Raw genomic sequence first — 24,389 nt, 5'->3', positions numbered from 1 at the left:
GGGACAGAAATGGGAGTGAGGCTTTCCACTGTAAATACTTTTATTCTTATTTTTGAAACGTGGAGTTATTACCCATATTTTCAAATTAAATTTTAAATGAGGAATATATTCCAGATAACCACAAATCTAACTGAAGATTCAGATAATAAATAGAAAGCTAAATGAATATGAATGCAAACAAATAATGTCAACAGAGAGAAGAAACTAACTCTGGGAATTCTGAACAAGACTTATTAAGAAGGTAGGATGTGAGCTGGATTTTGAAGGTTAGATACAAAAGGACCAGGAGGGAAAAGAGAAAGATATAGAGGAAAGGATATAAGAGGCAGAGGAAAGAACACATGCAAAGTATTGTTAGCATTAATGAATGTACCCGAATAACTCATAAGGTTAAAGTTCAGTGTGACAGGAGAATGGGGCTCAGAATATAGCTGAATGGAAAATTCACTCATCTGTTCAACAAAATATCAATCTACTATGTGCCAGGCAACGTTTAGATACTGAAGATATAACAGTGAACAAATGGGATTCTTGCTCTCATTCTAAAGAGAGAGGCAAGAAACAAAGAGATCTGCAATAATAACGTCAGGAAATAATAATAGGAAGAAAAGCGAAACAAGCTAAGCGTACGGCAGGGACTGCTATTTTAGTTAAGTTAGGAAAAGTCTCTCTGAAGAGGCGGCATTTGACCAGAAGCCTGAAGAACGAGGGATCACACAGGGCTGTGGAGGCCATGGGAAGGACTGTGGGTTTTACGTTAAGCGGGCGAGGAAGTTACTGGTAGAGGAGCAGAGAAATGACAAGTTCCAACCAGGTCACACTACTCTGGCTGTCACAGAGAGAACTGACTGCAGGAAGCATATAGAAAAACAGGACGAGGTCAGTGGTGTGGTCAGAAGAATAATGACTCCCCCAAAAATGTCCACGTCCTAATCCCCAGAATTTGTGAATATATTACCTTACGTGGCAAGAGGGTTTTTGTAATGCGATTCAGGGTATGGAGCTTGAGATGGGGAGATCATCCTGCACTGTCTGGGTGGTCCCATGTGAGTCCACAAAAGCAGTGAACCTTTTCTGGCTAGATCAGAAAGATGGATGTGAGAAGGACTCTACCCACTCTGCTGGCTTTGAAGACCGAGGAAGAGGGCCACCCACTAAGGAATACGACAGTCTCCAGAAGCTGAGAACGGCCCTCAGCTGAAAGCCAGTGAGAAAACAGGATCTCAGTCCTACAGCCACCAGGAACTACGCAGTACCTGTCAACAACCCAAACAACCGAGGAAACGGGGTCCCTCCTAGAGCCTCCAGAAAGGAGCACAGCTGACAGACTGATTTGAGTCTGGTGACTAAATTCCAGACTTCTGACCTACAGAATGTAAGAAAATAAATTTGCCTTGTTTTAAGTCATTAAATTTGTGGTAATTTGTTGTGACAGCAATGGGAAGCTATTGAGAGTGGTCAGGGCAAGAAAAGACAAGTAGCGTCCACTCGAGTGGTAGCCATGGAAAGGTTATGGCCAACAAAGATGCCCAGAGGTAAGTGTGGGACAAGATACTAAAGAATTCTATTAATAATATTACCAGTTTCAGAAATGATTCTGCAAAGCCATAACTGCAGGAGAGGAAGCTAACTAGCCCAAGAGAACAGTGAAAACTACCACGGGGTTCTCTGGCCCCACTGCACACACTGAGCATGCACAGTGCAACCATGCATGCTTAAAATCCGAGAGAAACAACGGAAACTGGAAGTCCGCCAGGATGCTTGAGGGAAAATAACACTACAACAACAACAACAACAACAAAATCTATCTTTACAGCAAAACCCTGGTACTTCCCCTTATTTACTCTGGATGCCTGAAAGGTCATCAGGTCTATGCTCATTACTCAGCGCAGTAACTCTGTCTTCTCTCCCTGCTCCTTGGTCCACTGCATAGTAGTTTTAACTCTAGAGCCACCTCAAATCCTTTTCTGCAGCCGTCGGGTATAAAGCATAAATAAGACAGCAGAATTACAACGTTCGGTTTTCTAGTACACACAGACTATTCATTCTTGGCTGCAAATGAAAAAATTAGGACAGAAAATGAAATCAATACGATTTATAAAAAGACAAATACACTGATAATTCCATTGGTTTTTTTTTCAAGAATTTGTTCTGACTGTTAAAATCAAGCTGAGATGGGGGCATACATTCAACTCATAATAAATTTTTAAAAGAGAACACTACTGTTAAACAGTGATTTCAAAAACAATAGAAATCAGTTAACTTTTCTAAACGTATTATATCAGAATCTGCCAACTAATGACAATAATAGTATTTGATAAGTTCAAGAGAATCAAAAGGGGTAATCCTAACTTTGGCAAGACAATTTCTAAGCACATTGATAAACTGACAGAACTTGTATGAAGCAATCTTGAACATATCAATGGGGAAAATTCACCAGGACAGCATCACGCCACCATTTTTTCCTGTCTTAAGATTCTGCTGGGCTTTTCTCCATGGCCTGGGCCAAGGATAGGCAAACTACGACCTACAGATGCCTGTGGGTCAGACATCTGATTTTGCATGTGAGGTTTTCTTGGCTCACAGATTGTCCATGGCTGCTTCTGCACAGTTCGAGGCACCTGAATAGCTATTATGACAACGTGCCCTGCAAAGCTAAAAATATCTACTCTAATTGCCCTTTAAGAAAGAGTTTGCCAAACCACAGCCTAGACTCTTAGGTCCTAGAGATCCTCACTAAGAAAGATAAATTATTCTTATGGTTGAAAAAAAATTCTCTACCAATGTAAGTGGATGCCTGCCTGGTGGTCTGAAAGTAATTCCCAGAGAGCAAAATGCAGAAACTAAAGCAGCCTACATTCTTATGTAATAGTCAGAAAAATGAACAAAAAATAATAATTATTATGCTAGCTACTTAACGTCTATGAAGCATTAATAGCATTTTAGTGTTAAGATTATAATAGCTAACGTATATATGTATTAGGCATTAATATTATTATGCATTATTATGCATTTAACATATAAAACAAAGAAGAAAAAAAATATAGTCTGGGGGCCAGCCCGGTGGTGTAAAGTTCACACGCTCTGCTTCGGGGGCCTGGGGTTCGCAAGTTCATATCCCAGGTGCGGACCTACGCACCACTCATCAAGCCATGCTGTGGCAGGCGTCCCACATAAAGTAGAGGAAGATGGACACAGACGCTAGCTCAGGGCCAGTCTTCCTCAGCAAAAAGAGGTAGATTGGCAATAGATGTTAGCTCAGGGCTAATCTTCCTCAAAAAAAAACAATATATATATAGTCTGGTTTTTAAAATCATGCTTTGCAAAAATCAAACTAAAATGTAACCAGAACCAACTCCGAAAATTCAAGCTGCTCAAAGGATATGTAATCCCTTGCATACAGTCATGCATGTTCTCCCGTCACTGGTATCCGATATAGAGTATTCTACATTCATCATTTATTAGAAGATAAGCAAGGAAAAAAATAAAACACTAACAGTTGGGATAAATTCATTTTTGTGCTTTTCCCTTTCTCCACACAAAAATACAGGAATCCCTGGATTGAATGTCTACTCCATGTTCTTCCCAGACATTTTATGTTGCTCACCAGCCTCAAATTTGGGGGCCTCCAAGGGCTCCTTCCAGACCTCCCAAAGTTCTCTATCCATGCAAAAGACCCAAGGATTTTCCAGTGAATTTACTGACAGATCATAAAAGCTACCCTAATTTAGTACTAAGCCCTCTCATATTATATTTTCATTAACACTTGCATGGAATGACAGATCAAAGCCTGTAAAGCTATGGTGCTAACTGCTGCCCTTCACACATAGTACTCATGTCAGTTTCAGAGATTAACCACTGCAAGAACCCCTCATGCTCGGCCAACCGGCCAGGTTCCAAACAACGGACCCTGCCACACCCCAGGTTTTGAGGCAATAAATATGGAGAATTAACTTCAATGAACAGGCTAGTAAAAGTAATAATTGGCCATGAGGCATGGGGAAGCCCCTTGGTGTTGAACCACAGGAGCCATTTCTGACAACCACATTTCTAGGTCATTGGTGAAATGTACGGACCACATCTTTCAACCTTCCGAATCCTGGCAGTGCCCGCTAGGAGTGTCAAATGTAAATGGAAGCTTGTGGCCTCCCACACTGCCCCCAGCTCCTTTGCTAGGTAAAGACGTGTTGCCCCCAGCCGTAACTTGGCAATTGTCTATATTCAAAAAGCATGAGAAGAATGGGTAAACAAAATAGTGAAAACTGAACCAAACCATTATGGGACAGACAAAAACAAAAGCACTTGGCAAAGTAGGGGCTGAAATATTGAAATATTGGTTTTCTCCTGCAAGATCATGCTCCTTGGGCTCAGGGGCCACAACTCTAACTGAGGTGGGGACACAGTCCATGTGAATTTTGTTCCTCTGGGTCACAAGTATCACATCTATGACAGGTTAATTATCCTAGTAGTCTTATGTCATTTTTCACAAACCCCAAGGAAATTGTTTTATTGTTGGTCTCATTCCAAAACTGTATTTCAGAATAAGTATCCTACCTTAATAGAAGCAATATGGAGGAGAGTCTCTCCTCTATGATTTCTTTTCACAGCCATAAGCCTTCTAGGCGACAGCTTCATTGCTGAGGGGCTGGATATCATTCGTCTGTAACTTGAACTATTCAGTGTAGAAGGTGGTGTACCTGGTGAAAGACTAATAGATTCATCCGCTAGAATACTGCTTTTCCTCCCTAACGTGTCATCAACTTTAAGTTTGCTTGAAGGTGGTGAAGAACAGCCAGGCAATGGTGTGTTTTCTGAGAGCACTGTTTGCTTGACAGAATTTCCACCGGTGCTCAGAACGTTGTTTCTACATCTCTTAGACACGGGACTGGAAAGTCTGTTGTGACGCCCACGTTTTCCATTATGACCTAATGGCAAGGATTTCTTAGACGAAAGATACTTTTCACAGAGATTCTTCTCAGGAGTCACTACTTCATCCCTGCTCTTATTTTCTGGAGACTCTATTTGCTCAGCCAATGGTAAAGAGACTTCAGTTAAGCTTCCAAAACCTTCGGATTCTGTTACAGAGCCGCTTGCTAGTAAGTCTATCTCACCATTTATCTGCGGACTAGCAATAATAGATGGTTGGCTACAGAAGGATACCAGCTTTTCCTTACATTCCTCTTTGGAATCAAGTTCACCATCTTCTTTTTCTACCTCTAAACTCCATTTTTGGTTGATTTCAGCTAAAGTTTTCTTTTTTTGCTTTTTTCTAGATCTTGTAGGAGCCTTTTTAGCCGTCTCCGAAACATCTCCTGTAGGACTTGGAGAAACATATTCATACATTGAGCTCTGCTGAGCATTTTCATCATTTATCATTTGAGGCTGGGTTTGCACTGAAACTTTAGTCACAACATATCTGACCTTCTTACTTCGAGGACTAAACCACATTTTTATTGAATTCTTCTTACTTTCTGCATCATCAAATAAACTTTTCCTAGATGTATCTTCTTTTAAATCTGATTTAAAAAAAAAGGAAAGGAATTTGTTACATGATTATTCTCTTCCATCTTGAGCTCCCAGAGAATTCTGTTTATAGTTCTCCTAAGGTGTATCACCTTTCCTCTATGTACCTCCTTCTCCCCTTCTAGACTATAAACTCCTTGAGAGCAGATATTCACTCATTCAACAAATATTTACTGAATCTGACTTTATACCAGACAATGTTCTAGGGACTGGAGATACAGCAGAGAACAAAACACAAAACATATATTTCATTGGGGATAGACAGAATGTACAAATAAATAAGTAGAATATACAGTATGCCAGTGGTGATACAAGCCATGGAGAAAAGATATACTAAATAAACAGACAGACAGATATGGAATTTAATAAACAGTAGTCAAAAAAACTAAGACTTGTTAATTGGCGCTTAATTTTAAAAAAAGACTTTTGACAATTAAAATAATACACTATATCAACAAACTAAAGGAAAACCATGTGTTTTTCTCAGCAGACACAGAAAAAAAAACATCTGACAAAATCCAACATCCATTCATGATTTTAAGAGAGACTCAGCAAATTATGGATAGAAGGGAACTTCTTCAACCTGATGAAGGTCAACTACAAAAACACACACAGCTATTATCAAGCTTAACAGTGAAAGACTGGAACTACTATTTTGTTCCTATTATCAAGAACAAGGCAAAGATGTCTACTCTCACCACTCCTACTCAACATTATACTAAAGTCCTAGACAGCACAGCAAAGTAAGGAAAAGATATAAAAGGCACACAGATTGTAAAGGAAGATATAAAGCTGTATCTATTCACAGCTGACTTGAGTCACTATGTAGAACATCTCAAGCTTTAAAAGAAATCTTTAAAAAAAAAATTAATAAACTAACGAGTGACTTTAACAAGGTCATAGAATACAAGCTCAATATACCAAGTTCAACTTCAACTGTATTTCTATGTACTAACAATAAACAAATGTAAACTGAAATTTTAAAAAACAGTACCATTTATAATAGTACCAAAAAAACATAAAATACTTAAATATAAATCTAACAAAATATCAACGTAAGTTCTTTTTTCTGAAAATTACAGAATATTTATTGAAAGAAACGCTACACAAATGGACAGACACACCATGTTCACGAATTAGAAGACTCAATATTGTTAAGTCAATTCTCCCAAACAGATCTACAGACAATAACACAATCCCAGTGAAAATTCCAGCAGGCTTTTTTTTGTAAAAAGATTCAAGCTAATTCTAAAATTTACATGGAAAAGCAAAGAAACTATAATATGGGACGGCAAAAGACCTAGAACAGCCAATACAATACCAAGAATAACAAAGTTGGAGGACTCGCACTACCTGATTTCAGCTTATTTCAAAGTGAATCTAGGGGATAAAAGATAATAGTCACGCGGGTACCATCTAATATAACTTTAAACTATGCAAACCAAAAACTAATGAGAATAAATGAAGTATAACTACATAGTCAAACACACTCTTGAGCAAAAGAAGCAAGATACAAAAGAGTAAATAAAAATTGCTAAAACTAATGCAATGTGTTAGGGCAGAATGGAGGTTATCCCTGCGGGGAAAGGAGGCAGTAACTGGACGGGGGCAACAAGGGCAGCCTCTAGAGCACCGTTAATTCCTCTGGGTGAGCTCAGTTTGTGAGAATTCATTAAGCTATACACTCACGACAGCATGTTATACTTTAAAAAGAAGTTTTTAAAAAAATACATATTTATAGTCAGGAATTAAAATGAGAGTTAGAAAAACAGTCACCGCTCGTCGTGCCTAAGGAGACAGGTGTCACACGTTGTGGGCGAGCACTCTTTTGAACAAACACCTTGCTGCTTTAGCTAAGGTCATCAAGGAAGGCCTCTCTGGAGAGCTCACTTTGAGTTGAGACCTCAATGACAAGAGGGAAGCAGCCACAGAAGGATCTGGGAAAGCGTTTCCCAAGCAGAAGGAAGAACAAGCGCCAAGGTCTTAAGATGGGAACAAGTTTAGCATATTTAGCTGGATGGAAAGCCAGCATGGCTGGAGCGTGGAGCAGGCGCGTAAAGTGCAGGGAGCAGAAGCATTCCAAAAAGAGCTCAGTCCCAGCTTTCTCTGCTGGGACTCCTCATCCCACCAACCTCTGAAGTGGGAGGGCCTGGGACCTCTCTATCTGCAGCCACTGCCTTGGTAACCTTATCTATCTACACACTTCCAACTCCCAATGTATCTGTACAGCCCCGACCTGCCCCCTGAGCTCCAGACTCCAATCTTCAACTGCCTACTTACCAACTCTACCTGCAGGTCTACTCCTAACAAGGGTCTCACACTGAACATGACTCAAACTGAGCTCTGATCCACACCCTCCCAAACCTGCTCCTCCTACGGTTTTCCCCCATCTCAGTAAATGGCATATCCATAAATCCAGCTGCTCTGCACAAAAACCTTAGAGACAAACCTGCCTCTGCTCTCTCTCTCACATCCTATATGCCAAATGCAACTTCCATCAGTGCCACCTGCAAAATACATCCAAAATCTGACTGCTTCCTACCACCTCCACACCTGCCACCATGGTGTAAGACAACCTCATCTCTCACTAGACGATCATGACACTTTCCAAAGTCGTCTCCCTGATTATGTGCTTGCCTCCTGCCCCATAAGTCTATTCTGAACACAGCAGTCAGTGGTCCTTTTATAATTGGTCAGATCATGTCACTAAACCCTCCAGAGACTTCCAATCTGACTCTGAATAAAAGTCAACATCTTAGTAGTCGTCTAAAGGCCAGAGACAACCTGATCCTCCCCTCTCCTTCCTGATCTCATTGCCTGTTCCCTCCTCCTTTCTTACCATTCCAGGCACTGGGCCTCCTGCTGTTCCTCTAACACATCAAGCATGCTCCTCCTCAGAGCCTTCCCACTTGCTGATCCTCTGCCTGGAGGCCTCTTCCCCAAATATGTGCACAGCTCACTCTCTCCCCAACCTCAAGTCGTTGCTCAAATGTCACATTTGTGGGAGACCAGACCTGATACTCTACTTAAACTTACATACCCTCACCTCCTACTTATTTTACTTATATTTCTGTGTCTTATCTGTCTCTTCCCATCAGAATATCAGCTCTGTGAAGGCAACTTGGTGTTTCTACCCTGCCCTATCTCCATTGCCTACGTGGCATCTAGCACACAGCGGATGCTCAAGTAATATTTACTGGATGAATGAATGGGATCTTATAATCCAGGTAAAGCAAGCTGATCTCACTCAGACTCAAGTCAGGGAAAGGACAGAATATTTCACACTTTAGAATAAGTCTGGCTGCTGTGTGGAGGAGGAACTTTAGAAAGAAAAGAGTGGTCACAGTGACCAATTACATGGCCATCATCCAAGAGAAAGATAATAGTGGCTTTGATAAGCATTCTAGCAGTAGAAATAGTAAAAAGCATCAAATACAAAATCTAAAAGACCCTAATTAGCTAAACCAAGAGGCAAGGGAGAGACGATAAAATGTTTAAAGGTCCAGTAGCAGGAGGGCATATAATAATTTAAGGAACTAAAAGACGGCCAGTATACTTGCCTTGCAGAGACCAAGGAAGAAAGTGGTATAAAGATGAGACTATAAAAATAGGCAATAGCCAGACCACGCAAATTCTTGCTGCAATGTTAAAGACTTCAAGACCTACGCTAAGAGCATGGAAAACCAATCAAATGTTTTATATAAGTCAGGTGGCATGGCTACACCCGCATCTTTAAAAGACCACTCTTGGCTGGAGTGTGGGAAAACAGACTGGAGAAAGGCAGGAGCGGATGCAAGAATAATCGTTAAGAGGCCAAACTAGGAGTATAGGTAGGAGATAACAGACTAGGGAGGTGGGAATAGAAAAAGAAAGAATAGATTTGAAAAATATTTAGGAGATAAAATTTACAGGATTTGGTGATGAAATGAATACAAGAAGAAAGAGGTGACGAGGACGATTCGCAAGTTTCTGGCTTACATCACTGAGCACACCTAGAGGAGAAACACTGATGCCTGGAGAGGCAATCTGCCAGGGGTCCTGAGCACCCCCGCACATTCCTGCAGGGTGCACCAAGAAGGCAAGGCCCTGGCTGCTCTTTACCTGGGCCATCTCTTAGGACTGTGTTTGCAGCAAGCAACTCTGAGGGATGTGGCAGTGTCTCCCCATGGAGAAAAAGCAGGTCTATTTCTGCTTCCCTCAAAAACAGGCCATTCCGGGCTGGCCCCGTGGCTTAGCGGTTAAGTGCGCATGCTCCGCTACTGGCGGCCCAGGTTCAGATCCTGGGCGCGCACCGACGCACCGCTTCTCCGGCCACACTGATGCCGCGTCCCACATACAGCAACTAGAGGGATGTGCAACTATGACATACAACTATCTACTGGGGCTTTGGGGGACAAAAAGGAGGTGGATTGGCAATAGATGTTAGCTCAGAGCCGGTCTTCCTCAGCAAAAAGAGGAGGATTAGCACGGATGTTAGCTCAGGGCTGATCTTCCTCACAAAAAAAATAAAAATAAAAATAAAAACAAAAAAAAAACAGGCCATTTCAAGCTCAAGAGTTCCTTTCCTATATCACAACCTGCTACGTGTGCAGGAATCCATGATGGGCCTTTGGCCAATAATGATTGAAGATGCAAAACTGCTAAATAAAACATTAGCAAACAAATCAAGGAATTTCAGATGTATATACCCTTTCATAAAGCCATTTCACCTCTAGTAATCTACCTTAGAAAATAGTCATGCACGTGCCTCCAAACACAGATGTATAAGAATGTTAATCGCAGCGATATTTGTAATAACATAAATTAGGAAATAGGTCAGTGTTCAAAAACTGGGGATCAGTTAATTATGGAGCATTTATACTACGAAATCTTATGTAGACGTTATAAATATCAACTAACATGCAGAGATCTTCAAGACACTTGTAAGTGTAGCACACTCTCATTTATGTTTTAAAAATTTCTATTGCATTTATGTCCAAATATTTTCATAAATTCATGAAAGAAAGACTAGAAGGTTAAACAAAGAAAACTACCTCTGAAAAAGAAAGGGATTTTCTGTTTTTTGGTTGGGGGAAGAGGGTAGAGGAGGACTTTCACATTTTACTCTACACATTTTTATACTGTTAATCAGTTGCAAAGAGAATGTTCTCTTATATTTCTTAGGGAAATTAAACAAATAGAAAACAAAACTTGTGTAAGGTCATACACTTAGTTGGTGATAGAGCTGGCATTTGAACTCAGGTCTGTTTTCACTAAGTACACACTATATGTGACATTGTGTTTTATAATAAGAAATATATATTTGGTCTCTACTGTTTCTGGCACATAGCTCCTAAAACCCTTATCATTTCCTATATAAGAACCATAGGGGCATCTTTTGTTATATTCAGCTGTGTTCCCAGTTCCTGAAATAGCTCCAGAGTGATAAATGTAAAATGGGTGTCTTCAGTTATTCATAAGAAGCTCCCTTCAACCACACCAGAGTTTATGTTAATGAAGGGGACTTTTGGAAAGCCCTGAACGATAGGGAACCAAGCATGATTAGAGGGTTGGAACTTTTAGTCCCAATGCCTGACCTCCAGGAGGAGAGAGCTACTAGAGGCTGAATCAATCACCCATGGCCAGTGATTTAATCAACCACACCTATGTAATGAAGCCTCCATAACAACCCAAAAGGACAGAGTTGGAGGGTTCCCAGTGGTGAACATATGGAGGTGTCAGGAGTGGTGGGCCCAGGGAGGGTATGGGAGCTCTATGCCCCTTCCCACATACCTTCCCGTGTGCCTCTCTCCACCTGGCTGTTCCTGAGGTATATCCTTTTATAATGAGCCAGTAATCTAGAAAGTAAATGTTTTAACCTGAGTTCTGTGAGCCACTCTAGAAAATTAATCAAACTCGAGGAGGTGGTGGGAACCTCCAATGTGTAGCTGGTCAGTCAGAAGCACAATCTGGACTTGAGACTGGCATCTGAGGGGGTGGGGGCAGTCTTGTGGGACTGAGCCCTTAACCTGTGAGATCTGACGCCACTTCCAGGTCGACTGTCAGAATTGAGTTACACTGCAGGACGCCCCGTGGGTGTCACAGAATGGCTGTCGGAGGTGAAGCAATGCTATAGCAGAGCATTGTGAGCTTTTCTCTGCGCTGTATATATTATAACCTCTATACCTACTGTATTTTCTTAGACCTCCCACGCTTGCCCGTTAAGGGATGCTCAGGAAACCGTCAGTGAATGAGCTGTACAGCCATCCACTTTCTGATTCTGGCAGTGACCCCCCTCTTTCAAGTTGTCCTACTTTGTTTTTGCCTTTAAGTTCATTCATTTTTCATTAAAAAATATGCCCGTACAACTCCCTCCTCCCACCTCATGCAGACACAAAACCAACCCCGGCCGGCCCAGCACACTGGTGAGCACGTAAACGGTGCTCAGAAAATACTGAAGAACAGAAGATTTGATACCCTCTCTTAAATCCTGACAAGCATTTATACAAGGAGGTTAGAATTCATTTCAAGGGTTAGAAGAAAACATGAGGATCACTTGTCCAATTCTCTCATTTAAGACAAGGAGTTAAAGTTAAAAAGAAAGGAGGGGGGGCCGGCCCCGTGGCTTAGCGGTTAAGAGCGCGCGCTCCGCTACTGGCCGCCAGGGTTCAGATCTGGCCTGCACCCACGCACCGCTTGTCAGGCCATGCTGAGGCCGCGTCCCACATACAGCAAGTAGAAGGATGTGCAACTATGACATACAACTGTCTACTGGGGCTTTGGGGGAAAAAAAAAAAGAGGAGGATTGGCATGGATGTTAGCTCAGGGCTGATCTTCCTCACAACGAAAAACAAAAACAAAAAACAAAAAACAAAAAAAGAAAGGAGAGGGAGTCTGGGAACTCCCAAGCCAGCATCTTCTCTCCACACACAGTGGGCTATCAAAAGCCCACTTCAGGCAGAAAAAAAAAGAACTCAGGAAAGGCAAGGAGATGGAAAAAACCACCATACCTGATAGGATTAACAAATTATTTCACAGCGCCCAGGAGTCACTCTCCAAATTAACACAGACTTACTAACCTCCTCCGACCAACTGGACACTTTGAATATGTTTTATTTGTTCTATTAAAAAAAAAAATAAAGGAGAGAAAGAAAAAGGAAACTACTTGAATTAGGGTTTTTTTCCAGAGAAGTCACTTCTCACTCGAGCTGAAGAGAACTCTGTAAAACTTTTCTTATATTACAGAACCTAAAGAAAAATTTTAATGAACCAAGTTCTAAAACTAAGTTACTCTAAGAAGAAAACCAACAGCCACTTGTGTGTCTTACTCCTAAGAACTAGAAACATCCACCATGTAGGAAATGAACGTGTCTGATGTGACTAAGATGTTACATAAAAGTGTCAAGAGTGTTTATTCCTCAGAGGTTTTAATACTTGAGAAAACATAATTTTAATTTCAATGTTCTTATTGTTTCCGGGAATAAATTTCTTTTCAACATTCTCATGTTTTAAAATATTAGCAAGAGAAAAGGAAGCTATGAAACTTTTTTTTTTTTCTGGTGAGGAAGATCAGCCCCGTGCTAACATCTGCCAATCCTCCTCTCTTTTTTTTTTTTTTTGCTGAGGATGAGTGGCCCTAGGCTAACATCTGTGCCCATCTTCCTCTACTTTATATGGGATGCCGCCACAGCATGGCCAGACAAGCAGTGCGTCGGTGCGGGCCCAGGACCCCAACCCGCCCCGCCAGTAGCAGAGTGCGCGCACTTAACCGCTAACCCACGGGGCCGGCCCCATAGTAAATTTCTTAATGATGACACTTAAAAGAATTCTATTCTCTGAATTTAAATATTTCTGAGTACACCACAAAATACCAAGGAACAGAGATACACATGTTGCTAAGGAGCAACTTTGCCAAGTTTTTTCCTTAAAATTTAATAATAAACTATAGAAAAGGGAAGCAATTAGAAAATGTGATTTAGCTATCATTAATCCACATCAAAGGATTATAATCATGCACATTGTGTGCCTTTCAAATTATTCTCTATTATAGGTTTCACAACAGAAGTTGAGAAATCTCTTTGACAAACTAGTCCCTTATTAAAAATCAAAGGAAAGTACTTTGCTACCATCTGTGCAACATTAACGCCTTCACTGAAGAATGATTATTTTGTAAGTTAAGAAGTATTCAGTTCTATTTAAAAAAAACAACAGCAACACAGCTATTCAAACGCTCATCTTCGTCTATTATAAAAGTCACAGCATATATGAAACACTATGTAATTCGCTACAGAAAGACCAGCATCTCTCCTGAAACCAGAAAAGGAAATTGTGATGCTATGAAAGCATAATCAACGCATTTTTTTAAATGTCACCAACACCAACATATGCTTCACAGAATCTGACCAGCACCTGTAAGGTCTGATTTAATATGATGGGGGCAGGAGAAAATAAAAACTTTCAAACTTAACTCCACTAGTAGAAAGCAGATTATCTTACAAAGGATAAGGTAAAATTATCCATAAATGGTTGTCAGAAAAATCATGACAGACAATCTCTTCTCTTTAAAGCACACTGAATCAAGAAAAATCTGTTCAAGTATTTAGAAGCTCGTTTTAGAAAGTATTACTATAAATCAGGCTTCTTATTGCCAGGGTACCATACACTATGTCCACGATTTGACAAGTTCTTCCTAATTACCCAACTAAATTACAGTAATTATATATTTTATAGTAAATGCAAGTAACAAGGTTCATTTGGAAGATAAATTGTGAACTACAGAGTTTTTTTAAAAAAAATAGAGAAAACGGGAAAGATGTCCAACCATTCCACTTCATTCCTCATCTTCAACACTTGGCCATTTAACAGAACCATAAGATTTTGGAGCTGGACCTCAGGGATCACTTAATCTAATACCCTTATTTTATAATGAGATCCTTTTCCAGTTTCCTCATTATAAAGAGGATCAGTCATTATTTGTCCCCAACTATTAGCTTCCTCTCGCATTCACCTAGTTCACCTTATACCATTTTAGTTTTACAAGTACTTGCTACATAATAAACTAAGATAAAGGACTGCATAAAATACACTGAATAGTTAAACTATAAAGAAACAAAGGGAAATACCCCAAAAACCCTCAAATGCCTTTCAAGGCTAGTTTGTCTTGGGGGGCCTCAGGAGGAAAAGTTGATGACAGTGAAACTTAAATAAAAAAAGCTTTGCACCATGGAAATTACAGACGTGGATAGAAATTTATATTTCAATATGTTTATACTCTAGATTTATTATCATCTTCTATAAAAATAGCAAAGGAGGATGCTACCATTATAAAATGAATTGTTGAAACCAAAACCTAAGAATTTGTTTTAAAATAGTTTTAATTAAGTTTGGTCTCTGGGATATAAATTAGTCTTAGCACTGGCAATTTTTCTCCAACTCAATTCAACAAATACAATGAATGCCTATACTTCTAACAAAAGCATTGTGCTAAATGATAAAACAATAAGCAAGAACTAACAATATGACTGCCCTGCATAACCCAGGTCCTCAATTTCCTCATCTATAGAATAGAGGGATTAAAGATGACTTTCCAGCTCCTCAAATTCTTATTATATGTTATCCAAACCGTGAAATTTCAATTCATCTTTAAATAACCAAAATGGTGAAGCCAGCACTGCTAAAGTATGGTAACTAATGTAATTATTACTCATCATAATAAGGAAAATGAACACAAAATGGCCTTTGGAAAATGAAGCACCATAATTCTCTCCCCAGACTCCACCTCTACTCTAGATGAGAAAGACAGCATTCCAAAAGGCCTCAGGTCCTACACAAACACTTGTTCTAAACTCAGTTTTCCTAAATATCTTTTTTAATGATGACATATTAAGGTATTTCATATTTCATGCTCCACAAAATATGAAAACCATACTGATGATTCAAACATCACCAACTACAGTAAAATTTCCTGAGCCGTCGTCTAATTCTTCTTTACACCCCATGGTACTCCACACCCCAGTATCCCATAATCGACTACAGTCAACCCATCAAAAGTTCCTCTGCTCCATCATTAAAAATGTCACATCATGGGGGCCGGCCTGGTGGCGTAGGGGTTAAGTTCCCGCACTCCACTTGAGTGCCCCAGGGTTCACAGGTTCCAATCCCAGGTGCGGACTTAGGCACTGCTTATCAAGCCACGTGTGGCAGCATCCCATATTCAAAATAGAGAAAGACTGGCACAGATGTTAGCTCAAGGCTAATCTTCCTCAGCAAAAAGAGGAAACTTGGCAACAGATGTTAGCTCAGGGCCAATCTTCCTCACAAAAAAAAAAAAAATGCCCCATCACGGGGCTGGCCCTGTGGCATAGTGGTTAAACCCCAGCATGCTCCACTTCAGCGGCCTGGGTTTGCGGGTTTGGATCCCGTGTGTGGACCTACACACTGCACATCAAGCCATGCTGTGGTGGCCACCCACATAAAAAATTGAGGAGGATTGGCACAGAGGTTAGCTCAGGGCTAGTCTTCCTTAACACCCCTCCCCCCAAAAAAAGAGCAAAATTGGCAACAGATGTTAGTTCAGAGTGAATCTTCCTCACTAAAAAAAAAAAAAAGTCACATTATGATGACACATGGTTACAAGTCTTATCAGGGTGATCATTTTATAAGGTATAAATAAATGTGGAATCACTATGTTGTACCCCTGAAACTAATACAATATTGCATGGCAACTATACTTGAATTAAAAAAAAGTCACATTACTTGTTATGGGTTAAATTGTGTCCCTCCCAAAATTCATATACTGAAGTCCTAACCCTCAGTACCTCATAATATGACCTTATTTGGAAATAGGGTCATTACAGATGTAATTAGTAAAGATGAGTAAGGTGGGACTCTAATCCAATGTGAACGGTGTTCTCACAAAAAGTGGAAATTTGACACAAACATGCATACAGGGAGAACGTGTGTGAACATGAAGACCGCCATCTATAAGCCAAAGAGAGACGCAGGGAACACATCCTTCTCTCACAGACCTCCAAGTAACCAATCTTACCCACACTTCAATTTAGGACTTCCAGCCTCCAGAACTGTGAGACAATAAATTTCTGTTGCTTAAGCCACCCATCTGTGGTCCTTTGTTATGGCAGCCCTAACAAGCTAACATATTACTATACAGAAACTGAGGAAGAATCAAATCAGAACATCACGACAGCCACAAAGCAGCACCCCAAATTTCAATGCATGTTCCAACACTCCCAACAGACCACACATCTTTAAGAACCTGATGAAAGCCACTTTCACACAGACATGATCTCTTTCATATTGTACACTTAACTCTGGAGGCTTACTAATCCTCCCCCCCACCCCCAACCAACAATGCCCAAGACGCGTGGACTCCTGATTGAGAATTCCTGCTTTCATCAATGGCATCTGAGTGTGTGTTTGGGGAGAGGGGGAGAAGCCAGATCACAAACCAATCTTTTTAACTAGAAAATAAACACTATCAGCACTGTCCTTGAGAAAGAAGGAAAAGAATACAGATGAACTAATAATAAAACTTTTCCTCATTGTACTCTTAAAGAGGTTTACAAGGGTACTTGTTAAAATATGTGTGTGTATAATTACATCGGAAAATAAGTAAAACTTTATCACTATAGCACATTTTATCATAAAAGAATGGAGTCTAATACAATAATCAGATAACTAGACGAAGAAAACTTTTCATAGATGGACGATGATTGAAATTCTTCTTAAAAACAAGGACCTGGTCAATAAGACGCACAGTATTTGCCTTGTTTCTTTCTCTTGTCCCATCAACTCCACCTTTAGTAACTGACAATAATACATCATGTCAGAAACCTAAGATCAAAAGATTTAAAAACATAAATCCAACCATTCTATATGAGCATTACCAACCATTCATGGCATCCTGCCAGTCAAGGAAAGGTTCTTCTATAAACACAAGCTAAAATGACGTGATCTGGTCAAGAAAAAGGCAATTCTAATATGTAATTATGAAGATTCAAAACACCTTAGTTTCTTTCCACAGCTAATTAATTCTCAGCAGAAAGCACAACAGGAAGATATATAGTTAATATACAGTCTAAGAACAATTTGAAAAACATTAACCCCCATTTAAATAGAAAAGAAAATGAATATTAGAATTTTGCTCTTTCAAAATGTGTTAATTAATTCAGTCTAGAAAAGTGATCCACGAAAGGTTGTATTCTATCTTGTAAAGTATACTTAAGTGAGTTTAAGGACAAAATCACTATTATTAAGGACAAAATCACTATTCCACATATGTTACACAGAAACTATCACAACTGTAAAAAGCAGACAGTGTAGGTGGGGAAAGTCTCTGGGCTGACAATCAGAAGAAATGGGCTCCATTTCTCCCACCTCTGGTACTAACTACCTGTGTGACTTGAGCCAAGATCATTTAACCCCTCTGGACCCTGGTTCCTCATCTATAAAATAAGAGAGTCAGACTTAATTATCTCTAGGGTATCTGTCACTGCTCAAAATCATTCCAAATACTATAAATCTTAAAATCTGAAATATGTCATTCATATTTTACACACTTTCTGTGATCAATATGAATTCATCAGTTATTTAACAAGAGAGACTGATATTGCTCACCTGAAAGCTCGTGGTCGTGCAGCAAATTCCGAAGCTTACTACAGAGCTGGATCATGCTGTCCAATTGTCTATTTATCTTCACATCCTGTATCCAGGCCGGGGTATAACACACTGGACATCCAGTTCCAATGCAGTCACTCACACAGTTACTTAAAAAGGAGTAAAAATATACATATTTACCAACACACGCAGCAGAATCTGAATTCCAAAAAATAAACAGAGTTTGAACAGAGGTCAATGAAGAGTCTGTTCTAACAAACAATGGTCAATAATAAAGTATTTGTTAAAATAACGTTTTTGAAAGAGTATGATACACACACACAAATCTAAATCTAAAATAGTTTATGTAATTTGCTATGAAGAAACTTAGCCAAACATTAGTCTACGTAATCTTTCCCTGCAAGTAAATCTATAGCTTCTGAAGGGTGAGAGTACAGAGGAAGATATAAACAAACACAGTACCTAATTCGTAGCAGCCATGCAGCTCGACCTATCCCATCCTAGACCTTCACACTGTGCCTCATGGAAACACCTAAAATTACTGCAGAGAGACTGGGAAAGTCTTTTGTTTTGTTTTTGGACAAGTGTCTAAAGGCCTTCAAATAGTTTTTGAGAAAAGATCTTTGATTCTTTCAGACGCTTTTATAACCTGTAGACTCAATTAAATTACCTCGGGTTATTTGTCCAGGAGTTACAGTCTCATAGTTAGAAGGGTTTTCCTAACTTTGGGGTTACAAGCCCTTTGCAAATGTGATGAAGATATACACAGGCTGTCGTAACAAAAGGGGTTCACAACCCCCCCAAATCCTATTTGTGAATTCTGAAATAAGAAACCTACAAACCCACCCCTTCTTCAGCCTCATGAGGTGGGCTCCAGCAGGACTGAGTAATGTGACCATCGTAGAAGCCACATCCCTCTCAAACACTACACTCCTTCCCACGTGACCCACTCATCTGTAGGCACGGAGGATTCTTACAATATGAGCTTCCTTCAGAAAATGCCTGTGGCATTTGTAATCTTTGTATCCTTAGATCCTGGCGTAATTCCCGACACAAAGGAACTGAATAAAGGTTGTAAAATGAATCTGTTTACCACACTGGGGCTAGGAGAGACCTTCCAGATCACTGGGTTCAATAAACGTCAACTTTCTTCAGCAAAGGAATCTTTGAGTTTGCCTGCTCATAGTCAAGAATTTTTAACATGGAACCCCAACATATAAAATAGGTAAACTGATTCACCATGGATTTAAATCATCAATTGTCATGCGACCACTTAATTATTTGAGGAACACTAGTGAAACAGAGTCAAGATCCCCTCATTGAGAACAACTACCTCATTTTCAGATGAAGAAAATGAGATCTAGTTAATTAGGATACCCAGCACCACACTAGTTCTCAGATCAGTCTATTTTATATATTCTATAATGCTTGTTTATAACTGTTCTCAAATGATTTTATATACGTTAATCCAGAATTCTGGGGAAACATGTCATTTGTCAATAGATCTGCATAACTCAGTGAACCAATATTTTCCAAATGACCAATGCACAATGTCATAAAATCATGCCAGGTAAAAGATCCATTCACAGTACAGGATAAATAAACAGAATTTAATGGAACAGAGTACAAAAGGTTCATTGATACGATTTTAGATTTCATACTTTAACAAATCTAAAGAAACTGGCACTTGACAAGTGGTGGTACAGTATCAAAGATGAATAGCCATAATTCTCTAAAAGCGCTATTAAAACATTCCTTTTGCAGGGTCGGCCCGGATCCCGGGTGCACAGTGACGCACCGCTTGGCAAGCCATGCTATGGCGGCGTCCCATATAAAGTGGAGGAAGATGGGCACAGATGTTAGCCCAGGGCCAGTCTTCTTCAGCAAAAAGAGGAGGATTGGCAGATGTTAGCTCAGGGCCAGTCTTCCTCACAAAAAAAAAAAAAATTCCTTTTCCAAATATAGATATGTCTAAGACCAGATTTTCTTCACATACTTCGATCAAAACATCACAACATATTGAACACATAAGCAGATATGAGAATCTAGCTATCCTTAATTTAGCAAGTCTATAGAGAGAATTGTAAAACTGTAAAACAGTGCTACTTTTGTATTTTTTGTTTGGTTTGTAAAATATTTATTTTTCCTAAAAGTATTATTTATGTTAGTATGTAAAGGGCTTATTATTGTTATTTTTAAATGAATTAGTATTTTTTTAAATGTCTGTTTTATATGGTAAATACATACACACACACACACACACACACACACACACACACAAGCTTTTTGGGGTCCTCAGTTTTTAGAAGTGTAAAGTTGTCTGAGACCAAAAAGTTTGTAGTTCCCCTGCCATATGTCTTAAATGACTTCTATCTTAGAGAGAGTACATGCACCACTTTTATCAGGGATTGGCATGAAAGTACCTGAAACCACCACCACACCGTCGGTGACATAAAGGTCTGTGCCCCTCCAACCTCCCCGCACTTCTATGCTTCAGTTAGATTGGGATATAGCGAAACCATTTTTTAAAACCGCCTGGTATTTACGGATTTCCTCCAAATCTGCCAAGAATACAAACAGCTGCCCTAACCTTTGGCATCATATAGTCAAAATGAACCGAAACTGCACTGGATCGATTTCCTGTGTTCATGTCATACAGAGATGATCGTTTTCTCTTTTAAGACATCCTCATGCCTTTCTTCATCTCTCTTTGGCCATTGTAAGTCACAGACCCCTCTAGCCAATTAAAGGTATACATCGCGCTCTCTCTCTCTCCCTCTCTCTCACACACACACACACACACACACACACTTTACATATACTTTCATGGAGTTTGTTAGGTCCAGCAGCTCTGTCACTGATCTATTACATATAGCAAGTGCATCAGCTGAAACAAAATAAATGTGCCTGCTACAGAGTGGGAACAGGGAGTGGGCATCATTTCACAATGGGATCATGGGAGGCCTTTTGGAGGAGGTGACATGTGAGCTGAGATGTAACTGATGAAAAGTTAGTTTCAGAAAAACTTGGCAGAAGTACATTCCAGATGGAAGAAGTAGCAAGTACAAAGGTCCTGGGGCAGGAGTGAGTTTGATGTATGTAATGAACTAAAAGGAGAAGGTGGCTGGAACGGTGTGAACCAGAGGGAAGTGTGATCTGAGAGGCAGGCAAGAATTAGGGCCTGTACTATTGTAATTGTTTCGGGGCACCACGAATCACACCTGTATAAGACAGTGAACTTAATCAATAAACGTGTGCATTCTGATTGCTCCATCAACTGGTCATTCCCCCATCTCTCTCTCTCTCCTTGGGCCTCCCCATTCCCTGAGACACAACCATATTGAAATTAGGCCAACTAACAACCCTACAACAGCCTCTCAGTGTTCAGGTGAAAGGAAGAGTCCCATGTCTCTCACTTTAAATTGAGAGCTAGAAATGATTAAGCTTAGTGAGGAAGGCATGTCGAAAGCCAAGACAGGCTGAAAGCTAGGCCTCTTGTGCCAAACAGTTAGCCAAGCTGTGAATGCAAAGGAAAAGTTCCTGAAGGAAATTAAAAGTGCTACTCCAGTGAGCACACGAATGATAATAAAGTGAAACAGGCTTACTGCTGATATGGGGAAAGTTGCAGTGGTCTGGACTGAAGAGCAAACCAGCCTCAACATTCCCTTAAGGCAAAGCCTAACCCAGAGCAAGACCTAACTCGCTTCAATTCTCTGAAGGCTGAGAGAGGTGAGGAAGCTGCAGAAGAAAAGTCTGAAGCTACCAGAGGTTGGCTCACGAGGTTTAAGGAAACAAGCCTTCTCCACGACATAAGAGTGCGAGGGGAAGCAGCAAGTGCTGCTGCAGAAGCTGCAGCAAGACATCCAGGAGATCTAGCTGAGATCACTAATGACGGTGGCTACGCTAAACGACAGATTTGCAATGCAGACAAAACAGCCTGATATTGAAAGAAGATGGCATCTAGGACTTTCACAGCTAGAGAGGAGAAGACAATGCCTGGCTGCAAAGCTGCAAAGGACAGGCTGACTCTCTCGTTAGGGCCTAACGCAGCTGGTGACTTTAAGTTGAAGCCAACACTCGTTTACCATTCTCAAAGTCCTAGGGCCCTTAAGAATTAGGAACAACAAAGCCTGGATGACAGCACATCTGTGTACAACACGGTTTACTGAATATTTTATGTCCACTGTTGAGACCTACTGCTCAGAAAAAGATTCCTTTCAAAATATGACTGCTCATTGACAACGCACCTGGTCACGCAAGAGCTCTGATGGAGATGTGCAATGAGATTAATGTTGTTTTAATACCTGCTAACAACATCCATTCTGTAGCCCACAGATCAAGGAGAATTTCGACTTTCAAGTCCTATTACTTAAGAAATATATTTTGTAAGGCTATAGCTGCCACAGATAGTGATTCCTCTGATGGATCTGAGCAAAGTAAATTAAAAACCTTCTGGGGCCGGTCCCGTGGCTTAGGGGTTAAGTGCACGCGCTCTGCTGCTGGCGGCCCAGGTTCGGATCCAGGGCGCGCACCGACGCACTGCTTCTCCGGCCATGCTGAGGCCGCCTCCTACATACAGGAACTAGAAGGATGTGCAACTATGACATACAACTGTCTACTGGGGCTTTGGGGAAAAAAATAAATAAATTAAAAAAAAAAAAAAAAGAAAGTTCTAAGGCTGTTAAGAAAAAAAAAAAAACCTTCTGGAATGGATTCACTATTCTAGATGTCATTAAGAACATTCATGATTCCTGGAAAGAGGTCAAAATATAAACATTAACAGGAGTTTGGAAGAAGTTGACTCCAACCCTCACGGATGACTTTGAGGGGTTCAAGACTTCAGTGGAGGAAGTAACTGCAGATGTGGTGGAAACAGCAAGAGAACTAGAATTAGAAGCGGAGCCTGAAGATGTGACTGAACTGCTGCAATCTCATGATCAAACTTTAATGGATGAAGAGTTGCATCTTACGGATGAGCCAAGAAAGTGGTTTCCAGAGATGGAATCTACTCCTGGTGAAGATGCTGTGAAGATTGTTGAAATGACAAAAAAGGATTTAGAATATGACATAAACTTAGTTGACAAGCAGTGGCAGAGTTTAAGAGGATTGACTCCAATTTTGAAAGAAGTTCTATTGTGGGTAACACCCTATCACACAGCATCGCATGCTGCAGAGAAATCGTTCAGGAAAGAAGAGTCAATTGATGCAGCAAACCTCATGGCTGTCTTATTTTAAGAAATTGCCACAGCCCCCCAGCCTTCAGCAACCACCTCCCTGATCAGTCAGCAGCCGTCCACATCGAGGCAAGACCCTCCACCAGCAAAAAGATTACGACTCACTGAAGGCTCAGATGATGGGTAGCATTTTTTAGCAATAAAGTACTTTAATTAAGGTATGCACATTCTTTTTTTAGACATAACGCTATTGCACAGTTAACAGACTACAGTGCAATATAAACATAACTTTTATATGCACTGAGAAACCAAAAACTTCACGTGACTCACTTTACTTCGATAATCGCTTTATCGCGGTGGTCTGGAACCGAACCCACAGTATCTCCAAGGTGTGCCTGTACGGGGTCTTGTGGACCTCAGTGCAGAGTGTGGATTTTATTCTGATGTAACAGGAAGCCAGTGAAGGATTTTCAGGAGGGTAATGATACGGATGTGATTTACATTCTTAAAAGAACACTGACGAGAATGTGAAAAGGGGGAGGGGACCAGGTATAACTAACTACAACAGTCTGAGGAGAGAGAATATGATGTTGGCCTGGACCAAAGTGTAAACAGCAGTTAAAACACAGAAAAATGGGGAAAATTCAAGATTCAGGGCACATTTTGAGGTGGAACCGACAGAACTTAATGAGGTGAGATAAGAAAAACAGCAGTCAGGTATGCCTTGTGGTTTAGCCTTGAGCCCGCTGCAGTCGGTGGCACCATTTATTGCTATGAAGATGAGCGAGGCAGGCACAGGCTGAAGGGGAGGATGGTCCACAGATCTGCTCTGAGCATATCAAGTCTCAGATGCCTTTTCATCACCCAAATGGAGATGGCAGGGGTACTATTTCCTACCCCATCTTCTGCTGGTATGCCCCATATAACAGACTATATTTCTAGAAACAAAATTGGGGCCCCAAGCACAGCTGCCTCCCACACATCCCCAGCCCACTGAAGTCACACGGTGAATTATGTTCCTGTGTGCCTCAACTTCATGCTGCAGTTTGCTCAGGCCAGGCAGTCACAGTCGTAACT

At 40.5% G+C, this 24,389-nt stretch overlaps 1 protein-coding gene across 2 annotated transcripts in view; it reads right to left on the bottom strand.

Annotated features, from left to right (window-relative positions):
* Positions 1-24,389, bottom strand: part of BARD1 (BRCA1 associated RING domain 1) — an 81,309-nt gene that overhangs the window by 44,567 nt on the left and 12,353 nt on the right. For both annotated transcript variants that reach the window (XM_004427516.3, XM_087424853.1), the window contains 2 exons: positions 18,139-18,287; positions 4,555-5,516 (listed from right to left, as the gene is read on the bottom strand). In XM_004427516.3, coding sequence (XP_004427573.3) covers positions 4,555-5,516; positions 18,139-18,287 — 1,111 coding nt within the window. The remainder of the gene's footprint in view (positions 1-4,554; positions 5,517-18,138; positions 18,288-24,389) is intronic.

Source organism: Ceratotherium simum, chromosome 37 (assembly GCF_057802395.1).
Source record: "Ceratotherium simum simum isolate JZ-2026a chromosome 37, ASM5780239v1, whole genome shotgun sequence".
Taxonomy (NCBI): domain Eukaryota; kingdom Metazoa; phylum Chordata; class Mammalia; order Perissodactyla; family Rhinocerotidae; genus Ceratotherium; species Ceratotherium simum.
This window is presented reverse-complemented; position numbering and strand designations above follow the sequence as displayed.